Here is a 25,137-nt window from a genome sequence, read left to right as displayed (position 1 = left end):
GATATCCTCACATCGCAGGAACATTGGTGGGCTTTCCAAATTCCTAAATTGATAATGTTTTCGAAGCGAATGTCTAGCGCCTTGTGAATCTCTATCTGCACATCCGGAGGAACAAAACGGGGGGTCGCTCGTTTTGGCGAAAACACCAAGATTTTCTGGATGCCATGCACCCCTAAGACTATGCATCAGCCTTGCTGTTACTATTTTAAAGCAGTGGGCAACGAGCAAAGACTGATCCGTACTCTGTTGAGTTCTGCATTTATTACAGACAATGGAGATCCATTGGCAGATGCTGGTGTTGCTACTGGTGGCGACTCGAACTCTTGCCATCGTTGACCTGCGGAGGCAAAAGGAGGTCTCTACTTCAGCAGCTCAAGCAACCACAGACGAGGTAAATCTGTCTCGCTCTCAAGACAATCCATTGATATTTTTTGAGGTTACAAAACCCGTTGAGCTTCCCAAGGAGAAGCCATGCTCTGTCCAACTGGTACACCACGATTTTGGGTTCACGTATGGTCTGCCTCCAGTTTTAGTAGAGTATACGCCACCCCCAAATTGTCAGAAGAATTGGACGAAAGTGGTGATGGAGTGGAAGGCAACGTGTAAGGGGAGGCAGTTTGACCGTATTGCAGGCGTGTGGTTGGGTGGAGTGGAGATCCTCCGCACTTGTACAGCAGAACCCACTAAGAATGGAATTGAATGGATCATTCAGAAGGATATTACTAAGTTTTCTTCATTGTTAGATAAGCCTCAAATCCTTAAAGTCCAGCTTAATAACGTAGTTGATAAGACTTATACTGGGGTTTATCATGTCAATATAACATTTCATTTTTACGGAGATGATGGGAAAAAAGGGTTAGATAACCCAGGGTTTGCAGATCTGATTCTGCCCATTTCGCTTCCTAGTTCTCAGATTGGGGGATCCTGGTTTCAGATAGAAAATGCGTCTGATGTGCAGTCGAAGTCGTTGCAACTACCGCCTAACGCTTACAAGGCAGTTTTGGAGATTTTTGTTTCATTCCATCAAGATGATGAGTTCTGGTACTCCAATCCCCCCAATGTGTATATTGAGGCAAATAATTTGACTGGTATAGCTGGTAATGGGTCTTTTAGGGAAGTGGTGGCCTTTATCGATGCGATCCTTGTAGGTGCTGTGTGGCCTTTTCCTGTGGTTCATACAGGAGGGATCAATCCACTGTTCTGGCGTCCTGTTACTGGTATTGGGTCATTTGATCTGCCCAGCTATGAGATTGAGGTTACACCCTTTTTGGGGAAACTGTTGGATGGAAAAGAGCACACATTCGGTTTCCTCGTGACCGATGCTCTGGATGTTTGGTTTGTAGATGCGAATTTGCACCTGTGGCTTGATAAGAACTCTAGCAGTGCAATCAGAGGGCAATTGATTGGATACGAGGAGCCGAATTTGGAGTTTTCTCTTGTGTCAAACTTCCAAGGGTTGAATGGATCATTTCACACATCTGCGAATAGGAGAATCTCTTCCTCTGGTTGGGTAGAATCCTCTCATGGAAAGCTCACTACTCATACTTCGCAAGAGTTCAAGTATGATAATTTAATGACTTTTAAAAGAAATGGAGATGTACAGATTGTGCAGCAAACAATAACAACCAATAGGAAGGTTATTGTAGAGGCAGCCACAGGAATAGTATTATCCTCTAAAGTTGATGCCTCTTTCCCCTTATATTTGAATTCTGCATATGTGAACGAAGGAAATGACACTTCTATGGTGATAGCAAATATTTCAAATGCATTTAATAAAGATGTATCCATTGTTGCCCCTACTGGTAGCTCCTTCAGCTCTCTGAATAATACTCAAAATGCAGGGGGCTATATGATCATCAAGAACAACCTAGTCCAAAGTGGGTTAGGAAGCACACAAGAGATGTATAATTATATAAGCACTGAAGGTTGCTATTCCAGGGAAGTTAGTGTAACCAACTATACATTTCGTTCAGACTCAGCAGACACTTTCTGTGGCAACAAATCCTAATCTTGTGAGAGATGGTTTGTTTCTTCCAACATCATGCCACATGCAAATTAGTTTCCTTTTCTTCTACTATTTTATTCAAGTGCAAATGGTAATTGATTGTCACAGTTTATAAACTAGCATTAGTTTTCTTACTTACATTCTATCCATCTTATAATATGTTAAGACCACTTTATTTCTATGAGAAATCTCGGAAGGAGAAACATCGAATAATATTGACTCTTAACATTTACATTTTTATGCTTTTGTCTCTGAAATTGGTGGATAAAACTGAAATAGTATAAATATTTTAAATTTGAATCACCATTTAGATCAGAATGCAAGGAGTTCATTTTCCGAAACATCGAATAATATTGACTCTTAACATTTACATCTTTATGCTTTTGCCTCTGAAATTGGTGGATAAAACTGAAATAGTATAATATTATAAATTTGAATCACCATTTAGATCAGAATTCAAGGAGTTCATTATGACTGATAATGATGATAGTACAAATTCATGGTAGAGTTCAACATGTACATAATGTTGAATTTATTAACTCCTTGCTTTATAGAGTATTTATTCACACAAGAAGGTTATGGTTTGTTATTGTTTTGGTCATTATATTGTTGAGTGTGTCTCCGTACAAATGATTTTCTTGTATGTTTTAGGAGGTTGTCGGATCCTAGTTGAATGACATATTTTCTTTAACAAGATTTTTCTCAATTTGAGTTGTTGAAAGGTTGAAAGAATTTCTTGACCTCTCTCTCTTTAGTTAGAAAGTGGTTTTTGATATGATGTTATATAAAATATGTAATATTGTTTGGTGAATAGATGACGCAGACTCAGTTTGGTCAGAAACAACGTCTTCTGTTTTGTTAGTTAACATGGTATAAAAGCCAATATGTGTTTGATTCTCTCACGAGAGAAGGTTGTGATCATGGCTTTTCATGATTGTAGATTTTGGGAGGTGTGGTAGGCCTAGAAACTTGAAGTTTTCTGTACATTTAGGAAGAGTTCATCAAGAAGTTGAATTTGCTTCCTCCATACGGAGCGCATTGAGCGCAAATGCGAGTGAGTCGGGAGACTTACCTGGTCCATTGCTAGAAGAGGCAACATTGCCTGTGGAGTTTGCCCCAGTGTGCACAAAAGAATATCCCATTGAACCGTGATATTAGTTAACTCATACAAAGATATGTTCGGACGGGTCTTTTTCATGTCTTCAACAATGTTATAGTCCAGAGCGGGAAGACTCAACGAGATTTCTGAGGGTAGACTTGTGTTTGTGTTATCTAGTGGGATGCTCTTGTCTTTGTTGCTCACAGACATACCTTTTGACGTAGCTATCTTCCCGGACTTGCTCTGAGTTTTTTGTGTTGAGTTGAACGACGGATCAACTACTCTGAGCAGATGTTTTCTTATTTTTTATTTTGGTATGTCAAACACAGTGGGCCCCCCTGAACTTCTCAAGTTGCATCGATTGTTTTTCTTTGGGGTCGGACGATCGCTCTGAGGCTCCTTCTCGGTGGTTGTCTGCTGGGCAGTGTGAATGCATTGATACATATTGATTACATGCCCAACACTTGGAGTTTCATCAGATGCAACAACTTCTTCTTCATCTTCATCCTCAAACCGAGCCTGCTCATTGGTCGTGAATTGGTCGGTCAACTGTGTAGCCAGAGCGCTCATTCCTTGGTTCCATCCTGGGCAAGTCTTCTTTGAATGTCGTTCGCAATGGAACTTGCCGTAATAAACTGTCATGATCGCATCCAGATTGAGCACAAGATTAGATCTCTGCACAGATTTGGCCGAGTGGCTACTACAGCTGCCTGAAGTCATATTCTTCCTCTACGCGAACTTGGGAGGCCTACTGCTCACGATTGTCTCGCTCATCTATTGTTTGAGTTAGGAAACTTTGGTTGTTAAGGATTTGATGAGATGAGTAAGGCTCTCAATTTCACTTGCTTCCTTTTCCTTCGCTTTATTCACAATGGTTTGAGACCCCCTGACTGTGTCTTTGGAGTCCTTAGCTGATTCGTCATCTACAATGACTCCGATAACGTGTAGGTCTTTCTCCACAACAATTGCCTCTTAGTGATTTTCTAATATTGTTGGTTTCGCAACTCGCTTGACGAACTGCGCAATGTTGGTCGACAATGAACACGTGTAGTAGTCAATAGTGATGGAGTTGTGAGGTTTGGTGTTTGTTGTGAACTTGTTCAAGATACGGTTAAACCTCTGGTTGAAATCTTTGACTTTTTCTTTCTGCTCCATCTTGAGACTACCCAACTCTTTTAGCAACATGGCGGGGGTTTTGTCTTCAACAAACTTCTCAAGGAAAATTCTCTTGAACACCCCCCAATTTTGAATGGAGTTCATAGGAAGGCTATGGTACCATACAACTGCTCTGCCATCCAAGGTACATGGAAACAATCTACATGCAACGTTGCCATAATGTACCTCAAGTGTTTGCAGATGTAGGTAAAACATGTCTAAATGATCTTCCGCCTTCACTGTATTGAAAGGGTCATACTTCGTTAAAAATTTCTCTGCGTGTCTTGGCATATTGTGTAAGACACTTGGGAATGGCAATGGGCCCTAGGTCATCCATTCCAAATTTTGGTCAGCCATGTTGTCCTCTTCTTCATCCTCCTCCTCTTCTTCTGAATCTGATGGTTCTACCTCTGAATCTGTTGGTTCATCTCCACCTCTGCATCCTATGATGCCTTCCCCTCTGCCTCCTTTGTCGAAACCTGAGCCCAAGAGTAAAATGTTATCTTCTTCTCCCTCTTGGAAGACTGGAGGTTCCTCTTCGTTTTCAACATCTTTTTCCAACTCTTCAAGAGTGGCGATGATTGCTTCTTCCACAAATGAGACTACCACTCCTATGGGGGTAGTATTTTGCTTCTTTTGCGATTAGGGAAGAGTGTGCACTCCTGGAATCAGTCCAAAAGCTTTAGAAAACTAACAGGTGATGGGACAAACAACGTGGATGTGTTGATATGAGATTTCTTGTTCGGGTATGGGAGGTGAGGAATAACCAACTTCAAAGTTGCAAGTAGGGGAGAAGGAGTGTGTGTTACTACCTTGAACAGATGATAGATGAGTGGGGTTGGTAGGAAATTCAACCATAAACTATTGGTGACCCCTCTTCTAGCACCAGAAATGTTGACGATGTTGGATCCACTAACATTTAGGGGGTCTCCCTGGTATGAAGTCCCAACTAGACCTCATACCGTTTGGTCTAGGAGTCCCATTTGGTATGATGGCCCGATTTCCATTATCTTAGAGATTTGCCTTAGCTCTTGTTGTTCAACACATGAGAGTGTTATGCTTGTATCTTCAAAAAGCGAGGTGAGTATACCTGGTGAGTGCGTAATGTAACTTGTGTCCGGGTTCTCTTACTGTAAAGGGGAGAGAGTAAAGTGAGCCTCTAGATGAGAGGTAGTAGTACCACCCAAGGAGAGATAGACACGAACCAAAAAGGGTCTGTCCAACATCTAGCGGAGTAGTCCACAATGGATGTGGCAATCGTTAAAACCAAAGTGCAAGGGAAAACACGTACACCATCCAGTAGACTAGTCCACGCAGAGGTGACGGTTGTTATAACCAATAAACAAGAATGGTTTGTCGAATGTCCAACAAAGTATTCCACACGGACGAGACAACATTGATAAACAATACAACACATCTTCAACAATGTAAGTACTAAAATAATTAAAGTAGTTCAACTATCTTAGTACAGTTTAAGCAAACATGCATTACAAATGTTTAAGGAATAGTCTTACAAACATCTACAAAACATGTGTGAAAACGTGCTTGCCTTAACAGGCTTTTGAATTAAGCAAAAGTCCCAAGACACATCTATACACCATACATCACTAGTCCCAATAGTGGGACATTAGAGCCACTCCTCGCTCCTCAACAAATAGACTACAGATTCTCAAGGCTATGTGGGAGGAGCCAAGGTGAAAATTCCTTGCTCATACAATGGGGGGGGGTATATATAGCCAAGGGTGATGCTTGACCCTTGCGACTCTTAGCCTACCCTCGTGGCTATTCAACTTCCCATGGCTTTTCAACTAACATGACTCTTCGACTTCTTGTGTGTGTCCATTGGACTTCACTTTACATTACATTCAATTACAATAGATATGGCCCATAATGGTGATGTGGCCAAGACAACTCATGACTCATTATCTTGGTGTGCTTTGTCTTCTCCTCCGCATGGCATAGTGCTGCGGGGTCTTCGATGGTCTTGGTCTTGCTTGATAGTTCAATGCAAGTGCTCCTTTCACTTGTTGCTTGATATGCTTGGTACATGTAATAAAAGTTGATAAAGGAAAAATAAGACCATGGTTAAGGGACACTTATTCCAAGTTGAATGTTAGGCAAAGATATCCTAGTGGGCATCATTGGATGTGTGTTTTGGCTAAGGAAAATTGGCAAAGGCATTAAAAGGAAAAAAGGCATTTTGGCACATTTATTTATGAAAATAAAGGAATTAGGAGAAAAGGAAGGTAAAAGGTCACAGGTTGCATGTGAGGAGGGAATTGAAGGAAAATAATGGAAAATGAAGAAATTAGAGGCCTCATGCATAAAAAGGATTTTGAGAACCAGTTCATGGCTTTTGTCAAGTTCAAGTTTGGAGCTCTCTCATTATTCTCTCTCTCTCACTCTCTTGGTCACTTAGATTTTTCTTAGAGAACTCTAGTTTGGAGCAAAGGAAAGGGAAAGCAAGCAAAGGAAAGGAAAATCAAGGAAAGGAAAGCAGGATCAAGCAGCTTCGACAGGAATACTTGCAGGTAACCTTTTGTATGTGTGATTTCCTAGCTAGTTTGGACATGCATGGCTTTACATGTTAGTGTATGGTTCTCTTGCTATTGGTGGCATGGTTTTTTCGGGTATGACAGTGGATTTCAGCCTAGCCTAGCCTTTTTATAGATGCCATGGTATGTTGGGATGTTTATTTCGGTTTTTGAGCTTCGGTTTGCTAGATGGAATTCAGAATATGGGGCAGAGGTGGTCTCAAAGTTCGTTCCCAAAGGCCTAGGAATCTCTTGACTAGTTTTGGTGGGATACACAATAAAGCTTGAGGGAGAAGTCTCGGTTTAGGGCCTAGTGATCCGGGTTTGGATTGCAGTAAAGCTTGAGAGACAAGGAGACGAAAATTTCCTCAAGAATAGTGTTGGATTTCAGATGGCATTCCAATTTTTGTTTGGTTGTGATTGGAGCACCGGTTTTGGTGTGATCACGGTTTAATGAGGGTGGATGTGGTTTAACCTCTGGATTCCCTTGGTTGTTCTTGGATTGGTTGTTCTATTAGATCCCACATTCATGCTTGGAATATAGCACGAGGGTGACTGGCTGAAAGAGAGATTTGGTTCAACCATGTCTATGGTCAGGTGGTACATGGAAGTCCCAAACTTGGTCGGATTTGCAAATGATTAATAAAATCTAAGTTCTCTTACTCTTGCACTGATTTATATGTGGATTTAATGGCTGCCATATCTCTGATATTTATATGGTTTTATGCTGGTTATAAGCATGGTTGAATGACTGGTTTATGTCATGGTTATTTCATGTATTTACTTGTATATGTTAAATGGATGGATGAAAGACCTAATTGATGATGTAGTAGTTCAATGGAGAAGGGAGTGGTTCTTCTGGTTATGTTTCATAAGTTGTTTAAGTCGTTTATGCTCTGTCTTGTATCTTAAACCTGTAGGTTGCATTGATGCCAAGTGTTTGACATAATGTCAGTCCTGGTTGGGGATGCTCGGGCCTAGTCTCAAGGGTTATTTTTGATTGATCAACATTGTTATTATGTCTTTGATGAATTCCAGAAGTTACAACAAGTTCTAGGCAAAGGCCAAGATTTTGGGCTAGAAAAGTGGCTTAAATCCTGAGGTCGCTGGCACATAAATGTCAATTCTGGTCACAGTCACTGGCAAGCAGGCCTGTGAGAGCGACTTTAGGTTGCTGGCCCCTCCCTTGCCCATAGCATGAGAGTGACTATGGCCTAAGAGTTGAAGAATAATAGTGGGACCCAGGGACATGCTGTCTGAGTGGCTGATTCTCTTGAGGGTTCTATTGATGATGTTGGATGACTATATGTGATGTTCCGTCAATTCCACTTCCTTAAGGTGAAATAGGAGGTCAAATCTGATTGTAGTAGCATCTCTCCTCATGTTTACCCCAGTTGGCATGGTTACTTTGGGTAGACCGGTGAGGGGTTGTTACAAAGCAAGTCCTCTAGCATGTGCGCTCCTTCTTCATCTCGTTCATCATCTCGCCATGATCTACTAGTGTACATGTTCCTGCAATTCACTCATGACAGGATGACATCAAATCTAAAACCTCCTAGTCTAGCATGATGCATTGTTCTCGTGTTTCGGGTGACAGGGAGGGAGGACAACTCACTGAGACAACACAGAGTGCAACTCAGGATGGAATGAGGAATTCCGGGAGGATAGCCTACACTGTCGGGACAAACTGTGCAGTGATCACTGGGAGGCAAAACTGCGTAGTGAAAGTCACCAATGTCACCTGCAAGGTGGGACCCTGAGGGGGGACACCTCTTGTAGTTTTTAAAGGGAAGATAGAGTGGGGCTGTAGAGGGACAACTGTGCAGTTCTGCACACTTTCTAAGAGCAGCGCAGGACCGGGTTGCAAGGGACCTGCTGAGCCTAACTGCGCAGTCTTGGAGAACAATGCAATATAGGCAGCATGGGAACTGCTAAACATGTTTGTGCAATTTCTGAAGGTAGTGCAAAGCAAGGCAACAGAGGGTCAGCTGGGTAGTTCTACGCAATTTCTGAGAACAATGTAGAGCAAGGCAACAGAGGACTAGCTAGGCATGTTTGTGCATTTTTGGAGAATAGTGCAGACCCAGGTCTCAGAGAAGTGCAGGCTTTCGACATGCAAGAAAGAGGCATGATGGTTGTTCTTGAGAAATGCGTAGTTTAGTTTGGTCATGGAGTCAGTTTCTGTGCAATTATGGGAGGTAGACATGCTGCTCACCTTCGGGATTGCACAGTGCAACTGCCCTGGGGAACAACCTCAAACAATGCGCAGTTCCAGGCAGCAGATCAAGGTCACTGAGGGATGAGACTGCGCAATACAACTCAGTTGGGGTTCAGTGGAAGAGGGTTGCCTGGTCAGATAAATTTTCAAGAAAATGGCTAAGTGTCGAAAGGAAGTGAACTTGTGCGAACTTGACATTGTGATAATACACTTAACATACTTGACGACGAGACAACACAGCCCACTAGGACAAGAAGACAAAACATGCCTTCAGTGAGACTATCTTAGCTTTGAGAGCGACGCGCGTGACACTTGAGATAGACCTTTGAACGACCCTGACGACACTTGCGTGATAGTGCTTACAATTTTGTGTGTGAGTGCGACGGGTGTTCACATAGCGAAGACAACTCAAACACACAAAGAAAAACCTTCAAACTCGCCATAATAAGATCACAAGCATGACAAAGCAATCAACATGCCGAAAGATGACTGTTGGCCAAATAAGCAAAATTTGAAAAAGACTTCACAAGAGCTCATGGGGTGAGCTTGAGTGTTTGCAACCATCAAAGAAAAAACCAAGGAAGGCTTCAAAATTTGGATGCAAGCCAAAATTTTGGAGTGTGTTGCAGCCGCTACAACAATTGTATGTAAAATTTACTCTTCCATGGTTTGACAATCTGTTTTCTTAATACGCCTCAACTTGCAATGATCCTGAGTGGAGTTGGTTATTTATGTTCCAGTGGGAGTGCACTCCCACCACATGTGGAATGAATTCCCCTCTGGCCTTCTCTGAAGAGTTTGATGACTGGAATATGGAGTGACACATGATTTTTCCTAGTGGGAGGGCTTCTTGCCTCTAGAGTTGTAGAGGCAATGACCCAGGATGGACTTTTGCTTCCTTTGCTTCTGGAGTCAGACACTGAGTGTCAGGTGTTTGGAGTTATAGATGGGAATGTTGTATGTGTGCCTAGAATGATAAATGAATTTCTAAGGAGGTTAGCATGGAGGTTTCAGTCTATCTCTAGGGTTTGCATCAATGCCTTTACTCTACTATATGGTCATGGTTTTCGTTGACTTCGGGTTTCTTATGCAGTGTTAGGCGGGAACAAATTTTTCCTACTCCTTGATTTCTATGGGGTTTTACTCATTGGTGCTCTGGTTACTTTTGTTGTGGCTCCTACTTTATCCTCATTGCTTTCTTGTTAATCATGGCCCCTAATTCGTGTTATGCTAGTATCTCTTGGACTAAATTCTAAGTATGGTTTTGTCCCTTCCTTGAGAGATGTATTGCGGCTTTTGTATCTCTGTTCTTTCACCCCTCAACCTGGCTTGGATAAATGTCCCTCCTGCTGCTGCTACATGGTTACTTGGGGTCTAATCTAGGTTGAATCTCTGGGTGTTTGTTATTGTTTGCTTTGTCACGACTTTTAGGGGAACTTGGTGCATCTACATGAATTTTTGTTGTCGCTTTGTTGTTGATTGGGCATTGATTACTTGGGTATTTCGTGGAAGTGTTGGTAGTGGCCTCAAACGCTGCATTTGGCGGTGTCCACTTCCGATCATAATGCTCAGGTAAAGGATGTGTAGCCACTGAGGGATTGGTGGGCATGGCTAGCAAGGTCATTAGGTCACTTACTCCTAGGCCCAAGAAGTGGCAACGATTTATAATTTTGTGATATCTCCTAGCATTAAAAGGAGATTCATCAACTTGAGACAAATGTTAATCATGATCATCAGGGCTATTAAGATACAAAAATCTTGACAGAGGTCTCCCATTGGCTTGCTGACCCTAGTCATACCAGGGGAAGGAACCAATACATGCACTCCAATTCCTTGCATTTGTAGTTGAAGACCCTGTTCGGTCGAGTACTAAAGGAGAAGCATGAAGACATGAATGCTATCATTTCATTCTTGAATGATATCTCGAGGATACGACACCACTAGAGGTATTTCTTGGAGAGATTAGATGTTCCCTTGGCCCACCTAGGGAGTCATCTCCAATGTGAATCTAAGCCTTCTGCACTAGCTGGAACAAGTGCAAGGACCCTGCTCCTGTGATATAATTTGACTCCTGAGTTTATTATGATGTTTTTTCTGTATGCTTTCTAGTAGTTGGTTTGTGATAGGACACCACTTTGACCAACAACAATACTTTATTGTGGTTGCTCTATTTAGTTTGACATCGACCAATAAATTTGGTTTCCCCTATGGATTGAGGTCTTTTTTAACACTTGGTTATCTTAACATATTAGTGATGTAATTTGAAATATAAAGGTAATACAAAAAAAACAATTAAAAAAAATTATTGTCATTTATTATTTTTGAATATATATATATATATATATATGTTAATTTTTTATTTATATCATACATATTTAAATTACATATATTTATGTATTTTTAAAGAAAGGTAATGTTTCAATAAAAGTATAAAAATTAATATATGTAAATTAAAAAATATTTTAATCTTTAAATTTCAAATTTTATTGTCATATATATATATAAGCGTTATAAGGGTTATTGTAGAAGTATAATATTTCAATAAAATATATAAAATAACATATGTACATTAAAAAATTCTTTTAATGTTTAAATTTATGTTGTTATTTATTACTTTTGAATATATGTGTTAATTTTTTATTTATATTATTTAAATTTAAATTATATAAATTTATATATTTATAAACAATTATAATAAAATATATATATATATATATATGTTGGGTCCCTATAATACTAGTAATTACCCCATTACTATTGTAGTTGCATCCCTTATTAATATTGTTGTGCCCCTATTATCCCTATATTGTTATTACTGTGCCCCATAGAATCTCTCTATTGTTATTTTTGTGGCTTTATATTATTATTGTTAGGTCGACTGGGTTATATTATGACTCCTTAGACTCCTATATATAGAAAGGAGGTTTTGTCATTTGAATCGTAGAAGAATTGTTCATTTATGTAATGTAAAGGAGGTTGCCCCCTCGAAGAGACTGAATTCTAAGGCGTTGATCTATCTTTTCTATCTTTTCTTGAGCTGGTTTCATAACATTTGGTATCAGAGCTTTGGATTCTAGGGTTTCGCTGCTCCAAACAGGTCATCGTGGCATTTTCGCTATAACTTTTTTTTTGCGACGTTTCAGAAGTTGCAAAAAAAACCATTTGAGAAGAAATCGCGCTGAACCTCGGGTCCGAATTTCAGAGTTTTTCGCACTATATTTGCGGAGATATGATCTGAGGAAGTTGGTTTTTTTTGCAGACTCCTAAATTACATTCCAAACAGGTGACCTGGGGAAAATAGTCATAACTTTCTCTCTGGGGATCAGATTGAAATTTCGTAAGAAGGTACAGAAAGATGACGGACTGTAGTTTCTTGTATGCATTTTTCAGATCCAAAGGTCGAAACAGTGACTCGTGGCACATCGTACAAGTTCGCTCTACTGAACTAGTATATAATCAAGTCACTGTGGGAGATTTTACATAACTCTTCCTTGGAGAATCCAATTTGGGTCAGACTTGAGGCATTGGAAAGAGGACACAGAGGGCTACTGCAAGTCACAAATTTAGAACTAGATGATCGAAAAGTACAAAGATACATCAGAGACAATATCGAGCTCCCACAAAGTGAAAAATGTGTGTAGATTTTCTTAAATTTTTGCTTAAGCTTGGTTTGAAAATTTATTTTGAAGGAATTCAAAGGGCATAGTAGAGCATTATTATCGGTAACTGATGCCTCGAGGAAAGAAAATGCAAACACCTAGTAAGGAACCTGAAAGCTCTAACATGACTTATGAAGAAGAGGAAAAAATGCTACATGATATATCAAAATTACAAGAACAAGTGCAACAAATGTTACTATCACAAAAGCTAATAGAAGCTAAGATAAATGGCATGGAAGCTAGGATGGACAACTTGAAGATAGATTTGAACACAAATTTGAAGACATGCATGGCATATTTGAAGACAGATTTGACAAATTTTCTACAGGAAATACTTACCAATGGTGAAAAGGTAGTAAAGGAAACTCATGATGCGAACAAAAGAAATGTTAATCATGATTTCTTAGACTCTAATGTGGGATCGAAAACCCACCATATTCCAAAAATCGATATGAGGAAGTTTGATGGCAAAGATCCCGCAACATGGATATTACAAATGGAGCAATTTTTCGATCTCAATAATGTGAAAAACACACAAAAGGTACGTATGACAACTTTATATTTGGAACCAAATCAGTTTGTATGGTATCAATGGCTTTGCTCTCGTAAACAATTTATCACTTGGGAAATTTTTACGGAAGAATTGATAGCACATTATGAGGATACAAAAAACAACACTTTTTTTAGCCAATTGATAAGTCTCAAACAGAAGGGTTCAATAATGGAGCACATTGAGGAGTTCCAAAAATTGAACATAAGGGTAAAAGATATTCCAGAGGAGCATAGGATTGATGTGTTCATAGGGTCTTTAAAGGATAATATCCAACATGATGTTTGCCTTTGGGAACCTGATTCATTAGATAAGGCATTCAGGTTAGCAAGAAAAATGGAAAGCAAAATTATGGCAACCAAGAAGCATACCACTCTCAACTATAAAGATGGAAGTGTGGTTGCTCCTAGTCTTCCACAACCTATAAGGTTGACACCACAACAATTGGAAGAAAAAAGAGCAAAAGGGCTTTGTTACAGTTGTGATAGCAAATACACTAAAGGTCATAAGTGTGCTGAGAAGAAATTATTCTACATAGATTGTGAAGAGGAAGAAGAAAAAGAGCAAGAAAGGTCAAAAGAAGAGGATATACTCCAGGAACAAAGCCTAGATAAAAAAGAAATGAATCCGACCATATCTTGTAATGCATTGGCGGGAATTACCACTCCTCAAACCATCAAGATAGAATGACAAATCAAGAAGAAAAAGGTACTAGTGTTGATTGATTCAGGAAGTACCCACAATTTTATTCATTGTAAGGTAGCAAAAGAATTGAATTGCTTCTTATACCCAGCACCAGAGTGTCAAGTGATGGTTGCAAATGGAGGAAAAATAAATTGCTCTGGAAAGTGCCATAATATCAAGCTATTGATGGGAGAATATGTATTGACTAGCCCAATGCTTTCCATTCCAATGGGAGGTGCTGATGTTGTACTAGGAGTACAATGGCTACAATCCTTGGGTACAATAGCTTTCAATTTTCAAGAACTTTTCATGAAATTTTCCATGGAAGGAAAGGAAGTTGAATTAAGGGGTATTGCAGGGAAACCGAGAAAGATAATTAGCTCTAATGGTATGACAAAGCTTCTAAAAAAAGAACAAAGGGGTGTAATTGCACAATTATGTTCGCTAGATGTTTCCACATTGCAATCATCTATTTCTCCAGATCTCCAAAAAGTCTTGGACAATCATTCCAAGGTATTTGAGACTCCCAAAGGTCTCCCACCTATTCGTGATCATGATCATGCTATTCATTTGATTCCAGGAAGTGTTCCTCCAAACATCAGGCCGTACAGATATCCCTATGCCCAAAAGAGTGAAATTGAACGTATGGTTGCAGAAATGCTAGAGGCTGGTATAATTCAACCGAGTCAAAGTTCTTTCTCTGCTCCAGTAGTATTAGTGCACAAGAAGGATGGATCATGGCGCATGTTTCCGGATTAAAGATAAGTTTCCCATTCCCGTCATTGATGAATTACTGGATGAATTGCATGGATCAATTTACTTCACCAAGTTGGATCTTCGTTCAGGATATCATCAAATTAGAATGAAGACTGAAGACATTACGAAAACAACATTTAGAACTCATGAGGGTCATTATGAATTTTTGGTCATGCCTTTTGGCCTTACCAATGCACCTTCAACATTTCAAGGTTTGATGAATTCCATTTTCAAACCATTCCTTAGAAAATTTGTGTTAGTATTTTTTGATGATATACTAATCTACAACAAGTCTTGGAAGGATCATGTTGAACATGTTGACAGGGTGCTACAACTATTGGAGGAGAAACAATTATATGCAAAAAGATCCAAATGTTTCTTTGGAATGCAAGAGGTGGAATATCTGGGTCATATTGTATCTCATGAAGGAGTTAAGGTAGACCCTAGCAAAATTAAAGCCATTAAGGAATGGAAAATCCCCACATCCATAAAGCATCTGCGAGGATTTCTCGGGTTGACAGGGTATTATCGCAAGTTTGTTAAGAATTATGGGAGAATAGCAGCACCTCTAACAACATTATTGAAGAAAGATGCATTTTCATGGACTCCAGAAGCAACAAAGGCCTTCGAACATCTTAAAGAGGCAATGTGCCAAGCACCGGTCTTAGCTACACTGGACTTCACAAAAACCTTTATTGTGGAATGCAATGCTTCAGGAAATGGAATTGGTGTTGTTTTAATGCAAGATGAAAGACCCATTGCTTTTGAAAGTCGTCCAATCAAGGGAAAGTTTTTACACAAAGCTATTTATGAGAAGGAAATGTTGGCAATACTCCATGCACTTAAGAAATGACGACCCTACCTAATGGGAAGACACTTCAAGGTAAAAACGGATCATGATAGCCTTAAATACTTTTTAGAACAAAGATTATCCTCTGAAGAGCAACAAAAGTGGGTCACAAAGATGTTGGGTTATGACTTTGAAATCATCTACAAAAAAGGGAAGCAAAATGTGGTGGCAGATGCACTCTCAAGAAAGGATGAGGATGTGGAAGCATTGTTGTGCGCCATTTCTATTATCCAACCAGATTGGATAAACGAAGCAAGGGAGGAATGGAAGAATGACGAAGAAGTATGGGCACTTATTTGAAAGTTACAACAAGATTCCAGTACGTCTGATACATTTAGCTGGCAAAATGATTCTTTATGGTACAAAGATCGCTTATACCTCTGTAAGAATTCCCAACTAAAACAAAAGATTCTTATGGAATTGCACACTTCTCCCTTAGGAGGGCACTCAGGATTTTTAAAAACTTACCACAGGGTTAAGAAGGAATTTTTTTGGGATGGCCTTAAATTGGATATTCAAAAATTTGTGGCGAAATGTTTGGTTTGCCAACAAAATAAAGTTGAAACAATTAAGACACCGGGTCTATTACAACCTTTATCCATTCCAAGCCAACATTGGGAGGAGGTTTCAATGGATTTTATCACAGGTTTACCCAAGTCTGAGGGAAAGAGTGTCATCATGGTGGTAGTTGACAGACTTACCAAGTATGCACACTTTTGTGCATTATCACATCCATTTAAAGCCAGTACGGTTTCTACTGCATTTATGGAAACAATTCAAAAGCTACATGGAAACCCAAAGATTATTGTAAGTGACAGAGATCCCATTTTCACTGGACATTTTTGGACAGAATTATTTTCTTGTCTTGGTACTCAGTTAGCTCATAGCTCATCTTATCATCCTCAATCTGATGGGCAAACTGAGATAGTAAACAAATGTTTGGAAGGATATCTTCGTTGCTTTGTATCTGATAAATAGACACAATGGGTCAAATGGTTGCCTCTGGCTGAATGGTGGTATAACACTTCCTTCTATACAGCAACAAAAATGACCCCATTTATGGCACTTTATGGATATCAGCCACCATCCATCACATCATATTTAAGAGAAAATCCTAAGGTTCAAGCAGTGGAACATCACATCGAACATCAACAAGTCCTCCAACTCTTAAAGGATAACCTCGTGTTGGCACAGAATAGAATGAAACAACAGGCAGATCAACATCGCAGCGAAAGAAGTTTTGATGTAGGTGATTGGGTATTCCTACGGCTACAACCATATAAGCAAATGTCCCTCAAGCAAGCTAAGAAGGATAATAAATTATCACCAAAGTATTATGGTCCGTACAAGGTGTTGCAAAAGATTGGTACTATGGCATACAAATTGGAGCTTCCTGCAGCTTCTCGATTGCACCCAGTTTTCCATGTTTCATGTTTAAATAAGGTTATAGGCGACAAGCTCCCAGTTCAAACAATATTGCCAGAACTTGACGAGGAAGGAAAAATTATATTGGAACCGGAAGCAGTCACAGAAACAAGAACTCGACAGCTACGAAATCGATCAATTTCAGAGTATCTTATCAAGTGGAAGAACTTATCCGCCGAAGATTCCACATGGGAGGATGAGAATTTTATACAGAAGCATCCAGAACTACTCAAGTGTTGAGGACAACACTTTTTTTGAAGGAGAGGGGCATGTTGGGTCCCTATAATACTAGTAATTACCCCATTACTATTGTAGTTGCATCCCTTATTAATATTGTTGTGCCCCTATTATCCCCATATTGTTATTACTGTGCCCCATAGAATCCCTCTATTGTTATTTTTGTGGCTTTATATTATTATTGTTAGGTCGGCTGGGTTATATTGTGACTCCTTAGACTCCTATATATAGAAATGAGGTTTTGTCATTTGAATCATAGAAGAATTGTTCATTTATGTAATGTAAAGGAGGTTGCCCCCTCGAAGAGGCTGAATTCTAAGGCGTTGATCTATCTTTTCTTGAGCTGGTTTCATAACAATATATATATATATATATATATATATATATATATATATTAACAATTCTCAATTTTTGAATTTAGACTTCTTGAAGTGGCTAGGCCCATTGCTAGGATTGACCCTTTTCATCATCGTAAATTTAGGATTGAAAAGAGGCCTGTTAATTTGAATAGGAACGATCGCTGGAGTATCAGCATATACTGGATTCCTACTCTTTCTTCCTCTATATATATATATATATATATATTGCTCCTAATTTTTTTTTTCTAAGTAAAGGCTAATTCTATTAATAAAAGGAAAATATAGTTACATGGAGGTCAAGACCTCATAGGAAGCCGACGCTGTCCAACAGAACTGACAAACTATCCCCGGGTTGAGATAACTAGATACAAAAGACCTAGAAGCCATACATACAAAAACACTGGCCATAATGGTAAACAACAGTACAGATCAGAGGAGAGCTGTAGCCATAATATTTTCTGTGCTGCCCGGATAACCATATGCAAAACTGAAAGACCAAAGGCCTGATAAACTTGCCGAGCCAAGACCTGATAAAAAGCATATTGACAGAATATCTGATAAACTTGCCGAGCCAAGACCTGATACAAAACACATTAACAAAAGCCAGAATAACACAACACATAGGATAAAAGAACCAGAAGGGAAACTGCGACATCGGACGAGGTCCCGGAGGCATCAAGCATCTGTCAGAGGGTCCTGAGCATCCTTCTCCACCCGGCAAGGAATGCCCATCCACGAGTCATCAACATTGTCCTCAGCACCTGTACCGCTGCCACCTGGAGGAGCTGCCAAGCGCTGATTGCCATCGGGGGGGTTCGCCGGATTAACAGAAGCCGAAATATCCTGAGTATTGTCTTCTGGAGGCTTGAGGACATCAGGGACACTCCCCTCAGCCTGCAACTCACCACAATCGAACACAATGCCCACATCTTCTCCCTGGAGCTCGCTATCATCCTGAGACTGCGAAGTTGAGGTATGCACAGAGACACTAGGCCTAGCTTCTTCCTCAGCCAAAATTACAGTGATGCTGGCCGAGAGAACCGGTCTGTTGAGACGACTATGGAATTTGAAGCGGGTGGTTTGGAACGAATTGTGCGGGAAAGGCTTGCCATGATCAGAGGGTGGGGAAGCCGAAGCCAAAGGGATAATATTCTGGGGAGCAGGCTGAGAACGCCCACGGTTTCCACTGCTGCCTCCACGGCGAGAGCAACCACGGCGATGCACCATTGTCAAGGGAACGAAGTAACCTAAAGGAGATGAAGAACAAGGCCAGACAGAGCAGGTTCGAAGGTAAGAAAGCCAAATAAAGGTCTTACACCAGACATGCAACCAAGCTACCAGAGCGATACGAGGATGCAGGGACAGAGACAAGTTGATGAAGGGAGACCCGATGGGAATGACAGCTGATACAACCAACGAAGCCATAAATAAAACAACCTGCGAAGAGTCTCGAACAGGGAGCGCATTCAATTCCGAATGCTTGATGATCTGCAGGTACCATATATAATCCATTTTCATCCGCGGGAGGATTTTGGAGGCTGTGCGGATTTGCCAGCTGCAGGTCCAGATGCTGGCTTGACATAAACCTTCATTGATTATGACTTTAAAGCACCCGCATCTGGGTATATATTGCTCCTAATTATTTAATTTATAATATTCTAATTATTAGTTAATATTTAGGTCTGAACCTATTAATACTAATAGTTATGAAGATATTATATATAATAATAAGGTTATAAGGGGATGAATTTTTTTTTTCAACATTATTATTTTTAATATATATATTTTTTTAATTTTACTATTTAATATTATTACTAATTATTTTTAAAATAATATTTATCCTCTTAATTATTTAATTTATAATAATTCAAAATTTAGTTATTCATTAATATTTAGGCCTAAACCTATTATTATTAATAATTATGAAGATATTATATACAATAATTAGGTTATAAGGGGATATAAATAAAAATTAATTCATTTATTTATTTATTATTATTATTATATTTTTTTAAACTGCTTGGTTTATTATATTATTTTATTAGAATCCCAATTAATATTATTTGAGATTTTTTTTTTAATAAGAGTTTAATTCAATAAATTCCCTTAATGGAAACAGGTGATTACTCCCCCAAAGAAGGATACAAGTTTATCCAATCTAGGAAAGGATGGGCAAATCCAGAGTGGTGGGCCAAACATATTTGGAAGCTAAAATGCCCTGCTAAGGCTAGACTCTTTCTCTGGTGTCTCCTTAGAAGGAAAGTTCCTACTTGGGACATCATCCAGGCTAGATTCATGTATGGCCCGGGAAGGTGCTCCCTCTGTAAAGCAGCAGAGGATTCTATAACCCATCTGTTCTTACAATGTCCGGAAACTGTAAAAATCTGGAGGGAGGTTGAAAAGCTGATGAACAAAAAGTTTCAATGGGGAAATGGGAATCTGGATGAGGCCTGGTCAAACTGGTGGCAGCACTATCCGGACGGGAACCTAAGGAATCTCCCACCCATCATTTGCTGGGGAGTCTGGCTTGCTAGAAACAGATCTATTTTTCAAGACAAGGATACACAGGCCTCCATCATAGCCATCCAAGCAGTATCCATTTACGCTTCCATCCCAGAACCTGAAGAAAAAAGACCTCAAAACCATGCCAAAATTGTCCAAATCAAAGAAGGTATTCCTTGGGCGTTCTTTGATGGTGCTTCCCAAAATAACTCAGCAGGTGCAGGCATTGTTATTCACATCAATGCTCATCACACCCTCAAAGCTTCTATCGGTCTGGGGTCTGGTACAAATAACTTCGCCGAACTTTCAGCCTTAAGACTGCTCCTATGTTGGCTCATCCAAAGGAACACCTTCACTATTCAGATCTTTGGAGACTCTCTCAACGTTATTAACTGGGTCAATGGAAAAAGTACTTGCAAAAATCTATTATTGAAACCCATGCTTCAGGAAATACAGGTTTTAAAATCATCCTTTAACACTTTCTCCATATGCCATATCTACAGGGACAGCAATGATGACGCGGACAAGCTTTCTAAGGAAGGTTTGCAGCAAGTTCTGGGAGGGTGGAAAATAGTTGAAGTCTGTCAAGGACAGACAGTTACATCAGTTGTGCCGCCATATAATTAACTTTTCAGCTGCTGTTTTTGCTTTATGTTTATTAGCCTTTATATATTTTTTGCATAGACTTCATCACACAGACTTTTTACTTTTACAAAACTCGTTTACATATATTTTTTTTGTGGGTTGTTTTCCTCACTGTTGAGGAGGCTCAAAGGTTGATCGGAATGTCTGTATACTCTGCTGTTTTGATCTGTCTCTCAAGACGAGTTCATCATGGGTTAGCTGTTGCAACAGCTGTCTTTTATAGCAAATCTGCTCTGATTTCTGTGTTTCATCAAACAGAAAGGAGACTTTTTGTGTTTTGTATGCTTGGTTCAGCAAGCAGCTACTTACGGAAATGCTCAGCATCTGCAATGTAACTTTTTATTCTCTTAATAAAAAGTTCGCTTTTTCTTCGGAAAAAAAATAAAATAAATTCCCTTAATCTTCTTTTTCAAAACCTAATTTCTAATTTCTAACTTTAGTCAAACTAGCTGTTACTCCCTAACGGCTAGTTAGCAACTCTTTACATCTATTTATTACAATGCCTCGATCTAGTTCCTCATCTTGTCCTGAAAATAAACCACACTGGCTCGTTCGAAATACTTGGACGAGAATATCTCTTATGTGATTTTTAGCGAAAGATACTGTTAAAGTTCTCAATTTTTTTAGTATGTCAAACTTAATATCAAATTTTATTTTCAAAATTTCAACTATTAAATTTATTTTTTTCTTTCTATTTTTAAAGTTATCTAAATTAAAGATGATATAAATTATAGATATGAATTATTATTATTTAAATTTATTTTAATGTAATATATATATATATATATATTATAATTTTTCCAAAAAAATAGTTTATAATTTTATTAATAAAAACAAAATCAAATTGATTTATTATTATTTTTAATTAAACTAATATTTAATTTTATTATTGTTATTAAATTTAATATTTCATTTTATAAAAAACCTCTCCACATAATAATTAATATATAATAATTTTTATTTTATTTTACCATTTTATTAATCTAATAAATAAATTCAAGTTATTTTACCATTTTATTAATCTAATAAATATAATAATTTTTATTTTATTTTACCATTTTATTAATCTAATAAATAAATTCTTTTAACTTGAAACACATTTACAATGTGTTTCTTTTATTCAAAATCATGCAAAGTCCAACCTTCCATAAACCTTCGGTAAAGATATCGTTTTCTGTGTAAAATGGTATTTTTTCCTATCAAAACAACTATAACTTTACAACTTTTGAAAATTATACATCATTAAAATTATGGTTTAAAAAATCGAATATTTCTTAAAATTTAAACTCTACTCATCTAAAAGTATCCGAGGACATAGTTTGGGTCAATCTGAGCACAAAATCGAACAGAAAATGAAAAAAGCTCCCAGGAACCAAAAGTATATTGAAGTCAAAAGTGAAGATATCCTCACATCGCAGGAACATTTATGGGCCTTCCAAATTCCTAAACTAGTAATGTTTTCGAAGCGAATGTTAGTGCCCGTGTGAACCTCGATCTGCAGATCCGAGGAACAAAACGGGGGGTCGCTTGTTTTGGCGAAAACGCCAAGATTTTCTGAATGCCATGCACCCCTAAGACTGCATTTATTATAGACAATGGAGATCCATTGGCAGATGCTGGTGTTGCTACTGGTGGCGACTCGAACTCTTGCCATCGTTGACCTGCGGAGGCAAAAGGAGGTCTCTACTTCAGCAACTCAAGCACCCACAGACGAGGTAAATCTGTCTCGCTCTCAAGACAATCCATTGATATTTTTTGAGGTTACAAAACCCATTGAGCTTCCCAAGGCGAAACCATGCTCTGTCCAACTGTTACACCACGATTTTGGGTTCACGTATGGTCTGCCTCCAGTTTTAGTAGAGTATACGCCACCCCCAAATTGTCAGAAGAATTGGACGAAAGTGGTGATGGAGTGGAAGGCAACGTGTAAGGGGAGGCAGTATGACCGAATTGCAGGCGTGTGGTTGGGAGGAGTGGAGATCCTCCGCACTTGTACAGCAGAACCCACTAAGAATGGGATTGAATGGATCATTCACAAGGATATTACTAAATTTTCTTCATTGTTAGATAATCCTCAAATCCTTGAAGTCCAGCTTAATAACGTAGTTGATAAGACTTATACTGGAGTTTATCATGTCAATATAACATTTCATTTTTATGGAGATGATGGGAAAAAAGGGTTAGATAACCCAGGGTTTGCAGATCTGATTCTGCCCATTTCGCTTCCTAGTTCTCAGATTGGGGGATCCTGGTTTCAGATAGAAAATGCGTCTGATGTGCAGTCGAAGTCGTTGCAACTACCGCCTAACGCTTACAAGGCAGTTTTGGAGATTTTTGTTTCATTCCATCAAGATGATGAGTTCTGGTACTCCAATCCCCCCAATGTGTATCTTGAGGCAAATAATTTGACTGGTACAGCTGGTAATGGGCCTTTTAGGGAAGTGGTGGCCTTTATCGATGGGATCCTTGTAGGTGCTGTGTGGCCTTTTCCTGTGGTTCATACAGGAGGGATCAATCCACTGTTCTGGCGTCCTGTTACTGGTATTGGGTCATTTGATCTGCCCAGCTATGAGATTGAGGTTACACCCTTTTTGGGGAAACTGTTGGATGGAAAAGAGCACACATTCGGTTTCCGCGTGACCGATGCTCTGGATGTTTGGTTTGTAGATGCGAATTTGCACCTGTGGCTTGATGAGAACTCTAGCAGTGCAATCAGAGGGCAATTGATTGGACACGAGGAGCCGAATTTGGAGTTTTCTCTTGTGTCAAACTTCGAAGGGTTAGATGGATCATTTCGCACATCTGCGAATAGGAGAATCTCTTCCTCTGGTTGGGTAGAATCCTCTCATGGAAAGCTCACTACTCATACTTCGCAAGAGTTCAAGTATGATAATTTAATGACTTTTAAAAGAAATGGAGATGTACAGATTGTGCAGCAAACAATAGCAACCAATAGGAAGGTTATTGTAGAGGCAGCCACAGGAATAGTATTATCCTGTAAAGTTGATGCCTTTTTCCCCTTATATTTGAATTCTGCAGATGTGAACGAAGGAAATGACACTACTATGGCGATAGCAAATATTTCAAATGCATTTAATAAAGATGTATCCATTGTTGCCCCTACTGGTAGCTTCTTCAGCTCTCTGAATAATACTCAAAATGCAGGGGGCTATATGATCATCAAGGACAACCTAGTCCAAAGTGGGTTAGGAAGCACTCAAGAGACGTACAATTATATAAGCACTGAAGGTTGCTATTCCAGGGAAGTTAGTGTAAGCAACTATACATTTCTTTCAGACTCAGCAGACACTTTCTGTGGCAACACATCCTAATCTTGTGAGAGATAGTTTGTTTCTTCCAACATCATGCCACATGCAAATTCGTTTCCTTTTCTTCTACTATTTTATTCAAGTGCAAATGGTAATTGATTGTCACAGTTTATAAACTAGCATTAGTTTTCTTCGGCAACATTAACTTACATTCTATCCATCGTATAATATGTTAAGATCACTTTATTTCTATGAGAAATCTCGGAAGGAGAAACATCGAATAATATTGACTCTTAACATTTACATTTTTATGCTTTTGTCTCTGAAATTGGTGGATAAAACTGAAATAGTATAAATATTTTAAATTTGAATCACCATTTAGATCAGAATTCAAGGAGTTCATTTTCCGAAACATCTAATAATATTGACTCTTAACATTTACATCTTTATGCTTTTGTCTCTGAAATTGGTGGATAAAACTGAAATAGTATAAATATTTTAAATTTGAATCACCATTTAGATCAGAGTTCAAGGAGTTCATGATTCATAATGATGATAGTACAAATTCATGGTAGAGTTCAACATGTACATAATGTTGAATTTATTAACTCCTTGTTTTATGGAGTATTTATTCATACTAGAAGGTTATGGTTTGTTATTATGTTTGTCATTATAATGTTGAGTATGTCTCTATACAAATAATTTTCTTGTATGTTTTAGGAGGTTGTCGGATCTTAGTTGGATGACATATTTTTTCTAACAAGATTTTTCGCAACTTGAGTTGTTGAAAGAATTTCTCTCTCTCTCTCTCTCTCTCTTTTTGTTAAGCTTGGCAGGTCCATCCATTTTCTATTATATATTAGGCAAATTTACACCACACAGATTGACCGGGTGGCCTCAACTTGCCCCGAGGGAAAACCAAGTCTGTTGGCCACCGGTCAGCGTTATAACTTATAAGCCATCCAAAAACAAAATTGCTTCAATCTTTCTAGCCAAGCTAGATAAGTCTCAATCTCATGTCCAAATACTACATAACTGTAAAAACTAGCATATGCAACAGGAAACTTAAAAGCTAACTGCATAAACAAAAACTATGCATGAAGAGTCTAGTCTTTCTACTCTTTCTGCTCATCTGAGACAGAGGCTACAGGAGCAAGATCTTCAGCAGTCGCCCCTGGCATTCCATACAG

At 38.9% G+C, this 25,137-nt stretch overlaps 1 protein-coding gene across 1 annotated transcript; it reads left to right on the top strand.

Moving 5' to 3' along the window:
• Positions 1–24,258, top strand: LOC149224204 (uncharacterized). Its single transcript, XM_089388115.1, has 2 exons — positions 1–2,002; positions 22,271–24,258. Exons 1-2 carry the CDS (start codon positions 272–274, stop codon positions 24,008–24,010), a joined length of 3,471 nt encoding a protein of 1,156 aa, XP_089244241.1. The 5' UTR covers positions 1–271; the 3' UTR covers positions 24,011–24,258.
• Positions 24,259–25,137: the final 879 nt, after the last annotated feature.

The sequence above is a fragment of the Pinus tabuliformis genome, chromosome Q (genome assembly GCF_031772625.1).
Source record: "Pinus tabuliformis cultivar Carrire ecotype Pingquan chromosome Q, CPIR1, whole genome shotgun sequence".
In the NCBI taxonomy this organism is placed as follows: domain Eukaryota; kingdom Viridiplantae; phylum Streptophyta; class Pinopsida; order Pinales; family Pinaceae; genus Pinus; species Pinus tabuliformis.
The sequence above is the reverse complement of the archived record's forward strand: the minus strand, read 5'-3'. Positions and strand labels throughout refer to the sequence as shown.